General features: G+C 41.4%; 1 protein-coding gene across 1 annotated transcript in view; it reads left to right on the top strand.

Annotated features, from left to right (window-relative positions):
* The first annotated feature begins 1,527 nt into the window (after positions 1-1,527).
* The window catches only part of EIF4E3 (eukaryotic translation initiation factor 4E family member 3), a 32,902-nt gene continuing 15,738 nt past the window's right edge, over positions 1,528-18,691 (top strand). The window contains exon 1 of the mRNA XM_005309097.5: positions 1,528-1,776. Within this exon, the coding sequence (XP_005309154.1) occupies positions 1,607-1,776 (170 nt within the window). The 5' untranslated portion in view covers positions 1,528-1,606. The remainder of the gene's footprint in view (positions 1,777-18,691) is intronic.

Below are 18,691 nucleotides of genomic sequence, written 5' to 3'. Positions count from 1 at the left end.
TTTTATGGGTGACCTTACTGATGGATTCGTTTTTTAAAAGGAACATAGTTTTATTGATGTTCTTTTAGGATGAGGTATGTATGAAATTATTCAGCTCATTAAATATGCTTTCCAAGAATCCTATACAATTCATGGTCTTCAATCGTGCTATCACTTATGCACCTGCTTAACTTTACTATGAGTAAAATGATTTTGTATTTACTTTTTATTAGAGTCAGGTTCTAGCACGTGTGCTTCCTGAAATACAAGGAACAGCTTTCTATAGACAAAGGTAAATACATTCAATAAAAAAGGACGATCAAAAAGATATATAGAGAGTTAAAAAAATTACCTAAAGATTTGTCATATGCTATGTCCCTCCCAGTGCCTGTATGTAGTCTACTTATGCCTTTATCCTGCAGATACACATGAGCCGTCCCATTTCACTCCATGGGATGAAACATGCATTTGTTACCCAGGTGTTTGCAGTATTAGGCCCTAAAGTCCATATTTTAAAGGTATTTTGGCACTGCTCTGCTCAGCTCAGCCTTGCAAGATCTAAGTGATTTAGGAGGTTACGGTTTGGTCTACATTTGAAAGCTATGTCTGCAGAGGTGTGGAAAAAATGCATTCTTATTGACTGTTCAGACACAGCTATGTCGATCGCAGAATTCTTCCATCAATGTAGCTATAGCTAATATCGTTGAGGGAGGTGGTGTCCTTACACCAACGGGAAAAATCCTTTTATCAATGTAGGCTGTCTGCCCTATGAGGCTGTGCCAACATAGCAATGCATGTATAATTTCTATAGTCTAGACATACACCAAGTCTCATTTTTGAAAGGGGACTTAGGAGCTAAAGTTCCATTGACAGTGAGGTTAACGTGTGAATTGGTCTGCCCACAGAGCCTACTGCGGGATCAGGGCCTTAGGCTGGGAGTTCTTTGGGACAGGGAATCTGTCTTCTCCAACTGTAATGCATCTGGCAAATTTTCCAGTGTGGTAGGAGTGTGCAATAATGGAAAATGGATGATTTACTTTTAAAAAATGGTTCTCCCTCATTTGAGGACAGTGACGTGTACGCCCTTCTATGTCCCTGCATTTGTAGGGGTGTCTCTGTGTCTTTCTCCTTTTCGGTAGTGGTCAGTGTCCTGGAGTGGTGCGACATGTCTGTGACCCTGTGTCCTCCCCCGTTCTCATCTGTCTGTCCCCTTCCATTAGGCTTAGGGTTACCAATTTAGGTTGGACGTCTTCCTTGAAGGTTTCTTCACAGGACATAATCTTTAAGGACAGATTTAATATTAATTGCTGGAGACTCCAGGGCAATCCTGGAGGGCTGGCAACTCTACTAGGCTCTGGGTGTCTGTCCCTCTCATTGTCTGAGTCTCCCTCTTGGTCTGTCCCTCCCTCCCCCCCATCCCTGCCCGCCCTTGTCTGTCTCTCCCCTTGTCCGTGTGTCTGTCCCGCTCCTTCTGCGAGTCCCGCTGGCTGCTCCCTCCCCTCCCCTCCCCTCCCCGTCCGTGGGTCCCGGCCGGCCGGCGCGGCGCCCCCTGCTGCCCGGCGCGGGGGTGGCAGGCCGGGGACGGGAGGCCCTGACAGCCTCGGCCGGCGGGAGGAAGCGCAGGGCGATGGCGCTGAGCCCCCCCGAGAGCCAGCCGGGCCCGGAGCCCCCGCACCCGCCGCCCGCGCAGGAGGGCGACGAGGACCCGGTGCCCATCAACCAACAGCAGCTGCGCAGCCTGGAGCCCGAGCCGGGCGGGATCCCGCTGCACTCGCCATGGACCTTCTGGCTGGACAAGTGAGTGCGGGGCTGCGCCCGGGGCCCAGGGATCCTCCGCGATACCCCCTGGGCAGCCCCCCCCGCCCGGCCCCGGGGACCCTCCGCGATACCCCCCCCCCGCCGCGGGACCACCCGCCTGACCCTCCCCCCCACCCCACCCCGGGCCCAGGGACCCTCCGCGATACCCCCTGGGCAGCCCCCCCCGCCCGCCCCCGGGCCCTGAGACCCTCCGCGATACCCCCCACCCCGCCGCGGGACTGCCCGCCTGACCCCCCCCCCCCGGGCCCTGAGACCCTCCGCGATACCCCCCCCCCCCGGGCTGCGGGACTGCCCGCCTGACCCCCCCCCCCGGGCCCTCAGGGACTCTCCTCAATACCTCCCCCGCCAGGCCCCCCCAAGACCCGCCTGGGCCCACGGACTCTCCACCTGACACACACACACACACACCCGGGCCCAGGGACCCTCCGCCAGGCCTTATGAGATCCCCGCCTCCCCCGGGCCCAGGGACCCAGTGCGATCCCCCTCCCCCCCCCAATCCTCTGCCTGACAAACAACCCAACCCCCCCCCCCCCGCCACACACACACACACACACACACTCCGCTAGGCCTCACGAGACAGCCCCCCCCCCCCCGCCTAGGGACCCTCTGTGAGACACCTCCCCCCCAGCATAGGGACCCCTGTCCTGACCCCCAGGCCCAGGGCTCAACGCTGCTGTGTCTCTCCGACCAGGGTCTGGGTCTGGTCTTCTCTGCCTTGCAGGCTCTGCCAGGGGGTGAGAGACCAGCTCCATAACCCCAAAGACATGGGGCTGAGCAGCAGGGGGGACCCTCTCCCAGCCCAGAGTAGAAGCCCCCCCACTGCTCCTAACAGTCCCAGCCCACTCACCCCCACACTCCTAACTGCCACAGTCCAGACTCAAACCGGACACCACTCCATTTCTAACTGCTTAGAGTGAAAGTTTGGTGCCTGCCCCCATTTTTGACTGTCTCACCCTAAAGTCAACACTTAATCCTTTCACCCCATTCCTAACTCCTTTAACTCCATCTCAGAATGAAATCCTGAAACCTACCCTCTAATACACACCCCTTTACCCAAACTTCATAATGTGAGTTGGCTTGTTGTCCTACAGAACTGGGTTGTAACCAGAGAATGAGTCCAGGAGCCATAAATAAAAAGCTGCTTCCTATTAGTCAGCTGTGGCCTGAAACTAATACAATTTCTTACAACATCTTGGATTTCATTAGCACCTTTCCCCCCCCACAGGGCTTTACAAACTAATGTTCAACCTGTATGCAGGGATCATTTCAGCAGCAGCTGAAATGTTGCCATGTTTATGGCAGCTGTTTAATACGTGAACAACACAACAAATTAGAACATGAAGTGAAGGACGACAGTAATAAAAACAAAACTTCTTTGTAATGCTGACACTTAATAAGATCATAAATGAATTTTTAAAGGAGTAAGAGCTCACCAAGTTTCCTGAAATACTCTTATTGCTAGTTATTGAGCACCTGCAGTGCAATGAGTGCAGTACAGAAGAAGAAATTGTCCCAGTGCCATAGTGTTTATGATCTAAATTAAACACTGACAATGCAGTTCAGTTGCTACAGGCCGTCTATATTAATGTTTTAGCAAATTAAGTTTTATTTGTTTTATGGTAAACAACCTAGACTATTTTGGCAAATAGGTATCCATTGATTACTGCTATTACTCATAACATACTCTAGGGTTTTGATATGATCTTTCTAAAAATAAGCATAAAAACACAGAAAAACAGCCCTGATCTTCACCGGTGTCTTTTGTAACACAGGTTGAATGATGGCGAGTTATTTGTCTCACCCTGACTTTCTATATGTAGCTAGTATAGACATTAAATAAACAAAACATTTTTATATACCACTAGTTGATAGCTTTAACTTTTTCTAATACTATAGTCATAACATTAAGAAAATACATTTCAGTAATGGCTTTTCTTCGTAGTATAATAAACAAACATTGCTTCAGGTAATAGTGTTGTTTCAAGCCCTAAATTTAGACATAATGCTTGTAAGGGAAATAACAGTAGGCTAATGGTTATATTTATAAGATCATGCTGTTATTTCACTTAAGGCTTGTACACACCTTGATAGTTTCTTTAATGCCTTGATCCTGAAACTGACTTAACATGTGCAATGCCTCCTTCCCCGACTTTAGCGTGATTATATGTAGGTTCAGGGATCTACCTACACTGAGTTATTTGAAGGACAGTGGCCTAAATTTATAATTTTTTAAAACTGTATCAACTCACTTCTTCTAGATGGTCCAGCAGAATTGAGCTTTCTAGAGGAATTTGCTTCACTAATGTAAGATTTAGCTAAGTGAATATCTAATGGTCACCTAACATTTTACCTACTTGACTTCTTTTAGGAGCTTTACCTTACTCTGTAGCTGAAACATGGGTAAGGCTACGTTTTAGTCACGGGTATTTTTAGTAAAAGTCACGGGCAGTAAACAAAAATTCACGGCCCGTGACCTGTCCATGACTTTTAGTATATACACCTGACTAAAACTTGGGCGGGGGGCGGAGGGGGGGTGTCTGAAGGAGGGCGGCCTGGGTACTGGGGGGCGGGGCGGGCCGTGAGCTGCGAAGCCAGCACTCTGGGCAGAGGCAGCGTGCAGTGCTGCCTGACCATGCCTCCGCGTAGCAGCTGAGTGAGGGGGATGTCGCTGCTTCTGGGGAGCCCCCCAGGTAAGCGCTGCCCACAGCCCACCTCACCCCATCCCATGCCCCAACCCCCTGCCAGCGCCCACACCCAAACTCTGCTGCTGGGAGAGGGAAGGGGTGCGGTATCCCAAGACTGCCCCAGCAGCGGCCAGTGCGACTGGTACAGGGGCTGCCTGAGCTGCCCCTGAGCTGCTGCAGAAGTCTTGGAGGTCACGGAAAGTCATGGAATCCATGACTTACGTGACCTCCATGACAAACCCACAGTCTTAAACGTGGGCAATTATCAACACTAGAATTGATACTGGTGCTGCTTACAGATGGACATACAGGAACAATGCAAAACCCACAAGAGTTCAGAAATTGAAGCCTCTTCCTCATGCTGTCACACAATCTTTGACTTTTTACAACTATCCTCTTTGGAGAAATATAATCTTTTTTAAAAAAAGAATCGCAAGTTCTTTTCTATCCTAGTATCTCTGATAAAAAATATTTTCACTGTGTCTTATTAACTGTTTAATTGAGAAATATGGCGAAACCTTTGAGAATACACAAGAGGATCTTCTGATTCTGCAAACACTCACTTGAGTAATCCCACTGAGTTTAAGTCATAAGTATTTGCAGGATCACGGCCTAAAGTGTTAAATAACCATTCAGACCCTGCTGGAGTTAGCTACCCTGAAGCTGATTTGTCAGTTGGATTTGTTCCCAGTTGATCTACACAGCCATTTGGAGATGTGCATGTTTATCTCTTGTGGCCAACAGCAAAGAAAGTTTAAGATCCATGTCAGTGTTGAATTATATATTATGAAATGGTAAAAAAGCCCATCCTATTTCAGAATTTTTAAAATTGATTTTTTTACTAACTTTTGCCTTAACTATCTCATATAAGTACATATGATAGTGTACATTTTTACTTATTTTAAATTAATAAAAATAGTTAAGTTAAACACCACCGAACTGGAATATATGTTTTTGCATTACTGAGTTGTCTGACAAGCCCCTTCTAACCAGTTAGGAGTTGAAGGTTGTGCAATATATAATTCTAAAGGTATGACTCAGAAGTCAAAAGTTTCTAGTGATCTTCATACTCGTAATACACAAAATATTATTTTTGTGCATTTACTAGTAATAAGGAAAAGATGAACAAATAATGGATTCATGTCGAGAGAAGGATGGCAGAAAACAGAATAGGTGTTTTATACATTAAAAATAAATATGAGCTTAAAGCATAAAAACAGAAGGTAGCTTTTGATACGCAGGGCCCCAATCCTGCACTTATCTTTGTGTGGGCAGACCTCTGTGCTTATGCAAAGTCTCATTGAAGTGGCTCTGGGCGGAGACATCCACCTATGCAGACCTGATTGTTGCAGGATTGGTGTTTAGGCTTGTACCATCTGTAATGAGTTGTAAATAACTGAAATATATCCAAACAGTGCACAACTTTATCTATAAATGCATACATTATATTTTTCATTTGCTTCTAAAACCACTTAATGGGGGGGGGTGAAGAGACTATTTCATGACAGGGAATAGTATTTTTGCCTACCATTAAAAATAATGTTACTCCAGACTTGTTTTGAAATGCTAGATGAAATGGCTTCTAAGTATCAAGAAAACATTGAGGTAGGTGTGTAGAATTGTCTGTAACCTCTGGTAACTTTAAATTACAATACTGTATTGAGGGAAAGAGTTCCATAACATATGTTAAAAGACCTCCAAGGAATTTATACATCTCCATCAAGTCCATTCTCTTATAACAAGTATATATCAGATAAATAATAATTTGTAACAGACACACACACATACATTACTAGTGCCTGGTGTACTACCAAATGGATGATTTAAATTTAATCTCATTGCATTATAATAGTAATTTGATTAATATTTCCTGCTTTGAAAAATAAATGTCTCTGCTTCACCTCCCATCAACGTTTATGTTGTATAAGTGTCTGGGCGCATAAAATAACATTTGGGAACTAATCCTGTGACAGAGTTCTATTTCATTTGCATTATCTCATTCGCATATGAAAAGTTGTACACTTGCATTTCTCACAGGCAGTAAGCTTTTTTCAGTATGTGTGACTACGGTATTCCTCATTACATATTGTGTGCTGATATCTTGTCCCACTTACGTTTTAGGAAAATGAGAATGATGGAAGTATCTTGGAGAAAATTATTATTCAGCAGTTGGACAAGGAAGGTCATGTGTATGATCTTCAAATGTGAATAATTTAGCTGCATCATAAAAGATCAAGGTAGCTGCCAGCTTTTAAAAAAAAGACAATATAACGTTTTAAAAAGTGATAGAACATAACCTAAAAGTAAAAAGAAGAACAGGAGTACTTGTGGCACCTTAGAGACTAACAAATTTATTAGAGCATAAGCTTTCGTGGACTACAGCCCACTTCCCTGCCAGCTCAGGACTCCAGCACCCTGTCTTGCTGAGCCAGCCACTCCTGTCTGGCTCTAACACAGATCCAGGGTCTGAATCACTTGTCCCAAAGCTGCAAGTTTACCTGAAAACAGCTCACAGTAGTGTGCTTGTCTTTAGCACTCAGATGCCCAACTCCCAATGAGGTCTAAACCCAGATAAATCCGTTTTACCCTGTATAAAGCTTATGCAGGGCAAACTCACGAAAGCTTATGCTCTAATAAATTTGTTAGTCTCTAAGGTGCCACAAGTACTCCTGTTCTTCTTTTTGCGGATACAGACTAACACGGCTGCTACTCTGAAACCTAAAAGTAGAATTTTGCAAGTGTTCCAAAACTAGAAAGGAGCATTTAGCACATGAAAATTAAACTGTTTTCCTCCTCCTTTTGCAGGGCCACTAGTCTGCACCTACTGTAGTTTACCTGCTTTTGTTGTTTGTTGTAATGCTGCAGCATGGACCGCATTAGTGACATTGTATTGCCCATGGACCTCCATTGGGTCTTACAGATGCCTGTCACTCCAACTCAGCAAACTGATCCGTACTAATGCACCCTTACGCCCACATGGGGCCCAGGCTCTGCACAGGTGTAGGGTTCTGCCCACATGAATCAGCTTTCAGGATCTTGGGCCTCTGAGTGAAAGGCAAGCCTTGTGGTTTTTACAATACTCTGCAGTCTTGCAGGTTTTCAAAAATGATCATATCCCATAGGGTATAAGCATTTTTAAAACAGTGCTTTAAAAATGAAGACTCTCGTTAGGCAGTTAGCAGTTTCCTGGTGCGTGTGATGTCTGGGTTATTGTGTTAAATGAGAATTCGACAGTTCGTCAGAATTTGGGTCTTGCAGAAAAAGAAAAGAAAATAGTAAGTAAGGAGCATGGATGTCCCCCATACTAAGGTGGCTTGAGGCATTCAGAACAATTGTTTCATTCAATTTTGGAATTTAGATGTGCAGATCATCTTTGTATAAAAAACAAAGCTACAACTGAAACTAATATATATACCCATTTACACATGTATATCAATTTCATATGTCAGTATTGAGCAAATTTTATAGCAGTTAATAAGCCCCAGAAAACTTGAACCCAGCCTATAATATGACCAATGTACAAGAATTTATGGTTAATGCTACACTGAGTAAAAACCTTTCTAATGAATAACTAAAATAATATGCTAGTACTGTAGCACTAGCTGCTAGTTTTCAAGATGTGCTAGGAAAAGACTACAGCTGGATCCAGCAATCTGATCTGTAGGTAACTTCTCCAGAGCTCCAGTTACTTCAGTGGAACTCCACATGGGTGCACGGGTCTGCTATGTAGGTTAGATGGTAGGATCATGACCTGATTCTGTTCCTGCATGACTGTTAAAGCAGTGCTTTTAAGCTAAATTACTTACGTTGTAAGCATAGATTAATACTACTGTAACAAAAAAACCACAAACCTCTTTGTTTTAAAAAAAGAAAATATCAGTCGATGTAGTTTCTTGTGACTAAACATTGACAAATTTAGTGCAATGTTGTTAATCCACTCCAGGGAAGTGAAAACTTTTATATACAGCACTTATCCTGTCAAAAATTTAGATTTCCCTTTTCCCTTTAGCATTGTTATGAGCTTTGTAAGTACAAATAAAGAAGTTTAAAATATAGTTTTAAATATTTCCACCAATCAATTAAATCTGTGTATTTTAGTGACCATTTTGAAATTATCCAATTGTGGATATAACCTATTTGAAACAATTTAGAACTTTTAATAGCTTCTCCTGCAGCAAACCTTTAGTTGTGTAGGCATCTATTTCAGCTATCTAGGATCATGAACAGGTGGCTTGCAATGAAAAACATTAGTAATATAAAAATGTTCAGCTTAGCAAGTGCATCGTGACAGTCTTAGTGGTTTGAAGTCATTCTTTGTCTATATTCAGGCTGGATTACCAGATTTGGCTGGTTGCTAGTGGGTGCCTCTTAGTGTACATTTTGGAAGTAAATATTTTGCTTTGCTAGACCAAAAATATTTGCATCTAAATATTTAGGGTGAAGTTTGTAGAAGTTCTCAACTTTGGTCTGACTCTCCTCCCATTGAAACCAGTGGTAAAACTCCCATTGATGTCAGTGGGAGCCGAGTTATGTCGGTGCTGAGCACGTCCGAAAATCTGACCCTTAATTCTTGCAGATAAATGTCTGAGCTGCAATTCAGTGTTAGACATTGATAGTGAGAACGTCCTGAGTAGCATTAGAAAATAAAAAATGGGATATAAATCCTAATATCTCAGGCATAATAAGGAACCACTAACTGCTCAGGGTAAGAAAAAAACCTTCATGTCTGGGCAAGTTATTTAAAATGCCAGGTTTCTTACACTTTTGTCCCAAGCAACTGTACTGCCTACTGTCAACAACAGCATATGAGGATAGGTGGACCGCTGGTCCAATGTGGTCTGGCAACTCCTTTATTTCTTATTGCATTAATTTCCCCCCTGCTAAGATCCTGATGACCATGCAGTATTTGGGAAAGGAACACCCAGCCTCAGAGCAAAATGCAAGGTGGAACAGATTGTTTAGCATAAGTGCTTAGCTTATATTGTAAGGGACTGTTCAAGGTAGAGTGGCATGTTAACACCTCTGCAGTCATAAGACAAAAAGAGGGGAATACAGGTTGTTGTAATAAGCCATAAATCCAGTGTCTTTGTTCAGTCCATGATTTTTGGCATCTAGCAGAGTAATGCTATTTTATCAGTAGGTTGTTCATAGAATTCTAAAAGAAAATATCACTTATATAAAGAAGTGAAATAAGATAATAACCAGACCCAAAAACAAAAAGCATGAAACATCCTGTATTTAAATGATTGGTGTCTTATTGGCTAAGTAAATATTTTAGTTACTGACTTTTTATTAATGATAAAATTGTTGATAGTACATTTTTTTTCACATAAGTATGAGAGAGACTTTTTGTATATTCCACCTTATAAGGGAATAAAACAGTATACTAACCGATAGGAGTGTGGCAAGGGATGTTGTAACTACTTCCGTAAGAGAGGAGCAAATGAAAGGCACCGTTTTGCCATCACAAACAATTTTCAAGGCATTTTGTTGTCAATATCTGCTTTTGTCTGCATCTATTATTAAAATTAGGATAAATCCTTCGTTGCCAGGTAGATGGTCTAAATGGCCTAATATTAGTCTTATCCTTCAACTTCTGTAATTCGGTGCTTAAAAATTATGTTGTTCCTTAATACGTAGAATTTAGCAATGAAGAGCTATAAAGATTAATTTCTGGTCTTCACAGAAAGGTGAATGGCACTTTTGCTTTACCTGTTTTGAAAATGTGAAGATGATTGGACGGAAAGAGCTGGAAAGCTGTCCTGTATTTTAGTATTGCATCAAAGATTTAGGGGAGATTAACAATGGGCAATTGGTTGCCAACCCCCTATTGAACAGCAATATAGTTGTGATAACTAGCAAAATCACCCCCATAAACATTTTTTAAAATTGATATTTGCTGCAGTACTAAACTAAAACACAATAAATACTGATGCACATGTATTATAATAAGTTGGTGCATAAACTGGACAATAGAGAGCACAAGGATATATCTCAGTGCATCAACGTCTTATATAAAATACACTGATTCTTAGAACCACATGCACAAAACCCACCAGCTTTTTGGTGGTAAATAAGCGTGATGAGCCCTCTTGCCATATGCTTCGGAAAGTGGCTGTTGATGCACTGGGGGCTGTAGGGGATCACAAACTATATATGCGTCAACAATGTAGTACTGTGGCAAAAAAAGAGCAAACATCCTTTAGGGATTATTAGCAGCAGAGTTGTGTGCAAGACACAGGAATTAATTCTTCTACTCAGCACTGTTACGGTCTCAAATGGAGTATTGTGTCCAGTTCTGAGCATCCTACTTCAGGAAAGATGTAGACAAATTGGTTCCCAGAGGAGAGCAACGAAAACAATTAAAGATCTAGGAATCATGACCTATGAGGAAAGATTTTAAAAATTGGGTTTGTTTAGTCTGGAGAAGAGAAGACTAAGGGGAGGAGGGGAATATGATAATTTTCAAGTACAAAAAAGGTTGTTATAAGGAGGAGGGTGATACATTGTTCTCCTTAGCTACTGAGGACAGGACAAAAAGTAATGGGCTTAAATTGCAGTAAAGACGATTTAGGTTAGACATCAGGAAAAAAATTCCTAACTGTCAGGGTAGTTAAGCATTGGAACAAATTACCTAGGGAGGTTGTGTAATCTCCATCCTTGGAGGTTTTTAAGAACAGGTTAGACCACATGTGTCAAACTCAAGGCCCGCGGGCCACATCCGGCCCGCCATACAATTATATCCGGCCCGCGAAATCGTTTTATATATCTGTTTTTAATGGCCCTGTGATATGACGCCCCAATAACACACACTACAAATCCCATGATGCAGTGCAATTGCCGCCAACGGCAAGCCGCGGTTCAAGTTCGCGGTCTGTTGATGTATACAACGCTAATATCAAATCAAAGCTAGACCCCAACAATGGCCAAGAGAAAAATTGATTCTGAAAACCGAGGCTTTCAAAGCCGGTGGGAGAATGAGTATATGTTTACTGAAATTGCAGGTAAACCAGTGTGTCTCCTTTGCGGGAGTAATATCGCTGTAATGAAGGAGTATAACCTAAGACGGCACTACGAGACGAAACATGAGAACAAATTCAAAAACCTGAGCGCAGGACAGAAGCTACAAAAGGTAGAGGAGTTGAAGAAGAATTTGACATCCCAGCAGACGTTTTTCACCAAAGCAAAATCACAAAGTGAAGCTGCTGTGAAAGCAAGTTTCATTGTGGCCGAAGAGATCGCCAAATCAGGACGGCCGTTTACCGAGGGGGAATTCGTAAAGAATTGTATGATGAAAGTGTGCGACGTCCTTTGTCCAGATAAAACGCGAGCGTTTGCAAATGTAAGCCTCAGCAGAAACACTGTTGCTAATCGGGTTTGTGAGATGGCGACTGATTTGAAAACACAGTTGATTGAAAGAGCAAAAGATTTTGTTGCATACTCCCTTGCCGTGGATGAAACTACTGACGCGATTGACACTGCACAGCTGGCGATATTTATCCGTGGTGTGGATTCCAATTTGTGCGTAACAGAGGAAATACTGGACATTAAATCGATGCACGGGACAACGAAAGGAGAAGACATCTTTGGAAATGTATTTCAAAGTGTAACCGACATGAAACTGACGTGGGAAAAACTCGTTGGACTTACAACAGATGGCGCACCTGCTATGTGTGGTGAAAAAAATGGACTGGTGGGAAGGATGCGCTCAAAGATGCGGGAGGAGAACTGTGCCGGTGAGTTGACAGTGTATCACTGCATCATACACCAGGAATCGCTGAGTGCTAAAGTCCTAAAAATGGATCATGTGATGAACACTGTAACACAAACCGTCAACTTTATCAGAGCCCACGGTTTAAATCACCGCCAATTCCAGTCTTTTCTGCGGGAAATAGATAGCGAGTTTGGCGATATGTCATATCATACGGAGGTCCGGTGGCTAAGTCGGGGAAAAGTTCTCAAAAGACACTTTGAGCTGCGAGAGGAAATCTGCCAGTTCATGGACAGTAAGGGGAAAGACTGCACAGTTCTGCGGGATGAAAAGTGGAAATGTGAGTTGGCGTTCCTGGCTGACATAACGTCGCATCTTAGCGCTTTAAACCTTCAACTCCAGGGACGGGAGCACATAATAACCGATATGCATGATGCAGTGAAGGCATTTCAAGTGAAGCTGCGCTTATGGGAGACACAAATGCACCAATGCAACTTGTCTCACTTTCCCTGTTGCCAAGTAATACGGAACCAAGAAAGTGCCACAGTTTTCCCAAATGCCACCTTTGCTGAAAAACTCAGCGCGCTGCGCACTGAGTTCGCACGGCGCTTCAGTGACTTTGAGGCACAGAAAAGTAACTTCGAGCTGCTTCGCAACCCATTTGCAGTCGATGTGGAAACCGCACCTGTAGAAATGCAGATGGAGCTGATAGAACTGCAATGTAACGGGACACTGAAGGCAAAGTACGACACTGCGGGGCCAGCACAGTTCACTCGCTTCATTCCTGAAGCGATGCCGCAGCTCCGCCAACATGCGGCTCGAATCCTGTCCATGTTTGGCAGCACATATCTGTGCGAGCAGCTGTTCTCTGTGATGAAAATTAACAAAACGTCACACAGGAGTCGCCTCACTGATGAACACCTGCAATCGATCCTGAGAATCTTCACAACACAGAACCTAACCCCAAACATAAACGAACTTGTTGCAAAGAAAAGACTCCAAGTATCAGGCTCTGACTAAATAGGACAAGAAAATGGAATGTTATGATTTGTTATGATTATACTTTTGCTTTAAATTCAATTTTTTATTTATATTTTCAGATTTTTTAATATTCCAGCATGTACAGATTTTGAATGTATTGTATTGACAGGATATTTTTTTATGAAGAGCAAAATATTTTAAGTTGAAATGTATTTATTTTGGAATGATATCCTGTATTTTGGTTCATATTAATGGTTAAAAAACATAAATATTTAGTCTGTTAAATAAATGGTTATACTGTTCGGCCCGCGAGTTTTGAGTTTTGGCCCCCTGTGCAATTGAGTTTGACACCCCTGGGTTAGACAAACACCAGTCAGAAATGGTCTAGATCAGTCAGACTCAGATCTCAGTGGTTCAGGAGCCAAGTTAGCGATCAGCCTTACCCAAAAGAGCCACAGTAGTGAGAATTCATTGTTTCATTTACTATAGTACTATTCATATTTAAACAGTATGACGTGGAAATATTTAGTTTATATATATCTCATAGCAACATGACTGACCATGTATTATTATTTTATCAACTACAATTGGTTAATAACAGAGTAAAAGCATCCTGATTGGTTAATAATTTAGATTGGTTAATATCATGTGCTGCAAAGACACATTAAAGAGTCACTTGCAGCTCACAAGTCTGAGTATCAGTGGTCTAGATAATACTTAGTTCTGGCTCAGTTTAGGGTAGGGGACTAGATGACTATCAAGGTCCCTTCCTGTCCTACATTTCTATGATTCTAAAGAAAGCCTTTTATAACTAGCATAACTTAATCTATCTTGTAATCATCTCTGTGGTGTCTAAGAACCTTTTGGTCAGAATAAAATGTACTGAGTCTACCTGAATGGACAGCGAGGAGGCTTATATGTTGAATCTTGAATTATGACAGCTTCCCTACTGTTAGGGGCTCACACTGCCTCTGACTAGAACCTCACATCTTCACTATCCAGTGCAATTTGTCCAGTTTATAACATAGATATATTAGAGGTATTCATCATAAATCTGTTACATTGTTGACTGACCTGACTACCAGGGCTCTGCCCATCCATTACACAGCCCTAGGGAGTCTGGAGATGATTGGGAGCAGTGATTTGAGCCTACTGTAGCAACCTCAAAGAAAGTCAAGGGTACATTTTAAAATTAGAATTTGTCAGCTGATGCAAAACTTTTCTGTCTCTGATGTTATCTGGAAAAATGTACTAAGGGCCACATTTATCATATGAATTCAGGGAAATGGCCTCCTCTTTTTCATACTTGATGATAGCCTTAAGTAAATCAAAAGACATCAGTGTTACAGGAACAGTCTTGATAACTTTAGGGTTAGACCAGCTGTTCCTCTGTGTTTTCACAGAGAAGAAAAGCTATTTAAACTTCTCTGGCATAAGGGCCTTATTTATCAAGAGAAGGCACAAAAAAGGTAACTAAAGGGCTAGATAATTTTATATTAACTTGTGTGAGAACAAACATGAAGCAAAAATTGAAGGATTCCATGAGGGAAATTTTAAAATTGAATAGAGAAACAGTCTATTGTGATTGGATAGTTAATAGCTATTAATTTATCATCGTTAGGCTCCAGAATTAAACTCTTTTTATGAAAGCGCAATTAAATCTCCTTAGGGCTGCTATTTCTGTATGTAGACTCCATTAGTTCATTTGCAGAAAGTCAGACTAGATCCACTGGTCTCTTCTGGCTTTACAATCTGTGAATTTGTGAATCAGTATAATTGGATGTTGCATCATTTGTTGGAAGAATACAGAAAAAGGAGTTTCCTAAGTTTTGTTTGTTTTTTTCATAATTGTTTGTGCCAATTTATAAATAATCTAAACTTTTTTCCTGTGCATTCTACAACAAAAGTTAATAGTTTCATAGATTTAAGGCCCGGGAGGAACCATTCTGATAATCTAGACTGACCTCTTGCACTTCCAGGTATTGAAACACTATAAAAGGCACCCCAAATTCTGTCCGTGTTTTCTGTACATTTTGCAGCAAGGTTAGACATTTCTCCATTCTTCTGGCTGTTGACTGTATTTTGAATACTTTTTCTTCATCTCCAAGTTGTGCCTTGGGCTACTCTTTTCTGTCCCATAAACAAATGTGTAATTCCATTTAGTGTGGCAAGTAGTTCAAAGCTAAAACTTCCAAATTAACCATTGCTTGCATTTTAGGGCTTTCAACAGTTTCTTTCTCACTAGTCCAATCATGCTTTTTTGTAGAAAAACAAATTTTTCACAAATAAACAATGTGGAAGTACAGAGGAGTATTCTTAAGGACCTTGAAAATTATTTTAAAGTGAGTTAGATAGCAACTCAACCAAGATTACTGGGCCATTTTAATATAGTTATGGTGATCACTTTTCTTTAAATGTTAATTTTTTCTTTGCAGCTCAGATATTTTTCTGTTCTTTCGTTTGTGTTAGTGCTCATGACAGAAGATTGATGTCATTTGCTAGAGTTGGGCGTAATGCTGAAATACGCTATGCAGGCTTGTCCACACAGCACCTGTAGTACTTGTCAGTCAAGTTGCTAAAAATAATCAGTGAATAGTCTTCCACCTAAACCTTAAAATGAGTAATGTGGTGGTTGGTTGTTATTCTCTACCAGCTTGTAATGTTGTTTCTCTGGAACATGTGATTTGTAGCTATCAAAATGAATGATTTTATGGCCCCAAAGTGGAGTACTCCGTTCTTTATTCCCCAAGAGATTTTTTGAAGTGGCATAAAAATGTGATAAATATCCACTGCTGACACCCTGCTGGCTTCTGAAGTTTACAGTTTCATAATGTTTATTTACCTTTCATGGGAATAGGTTTTCGTCTTATCACAACACTCCAACGGCAACATCAGTGAACGTAGGTGGGGATGATGATGCAATATATAGTAAGGCAAAATTATGTCCATGTATGACTGTGAAGTTAGGAAACGGGCAAAAGGAAAGCATGTCAAAACTAATGTTTCAGACCATTATCTGATGCATGTAAAAACAAAACAATCCACCCATGTCTTTTGACTATGGAATTACAATATAAGAAGCACAAAATGTTAGAGACTCTAAGATGTGAGAAGAGACAAAATACCGTTGTTCCAAATGATAGCCCCAGTATTTTACACTGATTAGTAAAGAGTTGTGTGAATGCAGTAAAAGTTGTGCAATGACTACTACCCTTATTAAGCAATCTTCTGGCCTCAGAGACTACTTCTGTGTATTGCCAAATATATTGACTGTCAGCCTGCTCTCCATTTATTAGAAAAATCTTTCTGTCATGAAAATGATTTTTGTTGCTCAATTAAGACCAGGTTCCCTGGACTTAGAATACTCGAAAAGTAAGTTGTGGTGTGTGTATGTGAAGAAAATCTTCATTTGTCACTGTAATAATTCATTCAGGGGACAAATATTTCTTTTTAATTTAGCAGATCTGCTGACAGAATGTCACTTTCAGTAAAATTTTCATAGTGTATTATAAAACACACTCCCATTAAAAATAATCTACATTGTACTGAACCCATGACTACTTTAGAAACAATGTGACACCAGTGTAACTGTTCTAACATTTATTTAAACACCGTTTTCTCATTGGGTCAATCAGCACCATGCAATGTCTTTGCCATTGCCATCAACAGATAAATAGTTAAACATATGTTGCTGTCTGCTCTGCATTGAAGAAAAAAATAAATAATTGTTCTAAGCTATCTTTTGCGTTCTTAAAAAAACATTCAGCTTTGTAGCTGTATCTTCAGCATGTATTCCACAAACAGACAAAATACAATCTTTCTTTTCTCCTTATTGCTCTCTCAATATAACTTACATGAAGTTACAATTTTAACCCAATGGTGATTAAAGACACAAATAATGTAAAATGTATTACTGCCAGTAAGAAGAGAGAAATAAGAATTTTGACAGCGCTCATTGGTTTGAAGAGAGAGACCAATTTGAGCTGTCCAGATCAAAGAACAAGACAAAGCATTTCAGGATTTGGGAGGCAAGATAGACAAACACCCAGACAGAGTACTGTGCTGTCTTCTCTGCCTTCTGTCCATTAGAGGATTTTGCCATTGCATGCACCTGTCATGCTCGTAACGTGTATTGTCCGCGCACACAGTTGTTTGCAGTTTTGCACAGCACTTGTGCAGCTCCACCAGCAGTAGTAATATCAGAAAATACACACCTGCCATTCAGTGATATTTGTTTGAGTGTTTTACGCTGTTGCTACTGTCGGAGCTGCACAGAAATAATAGCTACAATATTTACTTGTTCAGGCTCAGCCTGCAAGATACACCACTCTTGTATCCTGCATTAGGTCACTGTGCATTGTTGTGGTGCTAATGTACGCAAAAACTATTAGTGCTGAATTTGCACCGTTGTAATTGATCCTTCCAGTACAGGTCCACAGTCTCCAACGCCATGCCAGTTGACTACTCTGTTCACTGTCTCCTGTTTTCCTGATTACTTGTTTGTTTCAAGCTTCTGCAGTCTTTTGCATCTGAGTTTGCATGCATTTCACCTTCTAAAATCTTAAGGCTATGAAAATAGTACGGAAGTTGCTTGGAGAAGCTGAGAGGAGTTAGTTCAGCTCCTCATCTGGTGTAAATCAACATAGTTCTGTTACTTCAGTGAGGCAACACTGACTTGTATCAGCTGAGGACCTTGCCCTGTGGCTTCACTAGATGAAGATAGTATCTTTACTACTGCAGCTGCTATCAACAATGCAACCGTATCTGTGATAGCAATGATGAAAACACCAACATATACAGAGCTAAGGTGTTTCACCTCCATGTCATCAAGGGCTAGACAACTCGGGGGGTGAAAATGCTAGCGTCTGGTCTGTGCTGCCACTCCAGCTGTTGTTGATGCTGGAGCTGTGTCAGCATTAGGTCAATTGTGGGAGAATTATCTGAAATTCTCAGCGTAGACATTGAATGCATTGCATTGCATGGATCACAAGAAGAAAAACTAGAAGAGAGCTGACCCGTTAGGGTTTATACTTGCATCGGTGCATATGTACTGTATGCTTCTTGTTAATGTAAACTCTGCCTGTTTTTTGCAGGGAGACTTTCTGTATCATTAGTTTCTCTTCACTTTTCTCTACGTATGTTTGTTTTATCTTTCATCATTTGGTTGTGCACAGTGGGGAGGAGAATTTAAGTATCAAGGTTTTGGTGGAATGTCAGCGTATTTTCAAAATAATTAAGCATAATGCTGCAAGACCCTGTGTAAAGTCTCTGCAATTTTAACTGCTGGGTTTGCAGCCAAAGAGGTGGCCCTGTGTGCTGGATCTACCTGCTTGATCTCTGTGTAATCAATGACATTTTTAAAATGATATCTGACTAAAAGTGCTTTTGTTTTCCATAAGAGAAATTACAGCTAAGAGTTGGTAAAAATTAGCTGCCTTTTTTTTTTTTTTTTTTTAAATCTGGTGTGGTTTTTGTTTTGTTTTTGAAATTTCAGGTACTAGATTAGTTGTGAGAGTTT

Source organism: Chrysemys picta, chromosome 7, assembly GCF_011386835.1.
Source record: "Chrysemys picta bellii isolate R12L10 chromosome 7, ASM1138683v2, whole genome shotgun sequence".
In the NCBI taxonomy this organism is placed as follows: Eukaryota; Metazoa; Chordata; order Testudines; family Emydidae; genus Chrysemys; species Chrysemys picta.
Note: the sequence above shows the minus strand (reverse complement) of the source record. Positions and strands in the feature narration are given on the sequence as shown.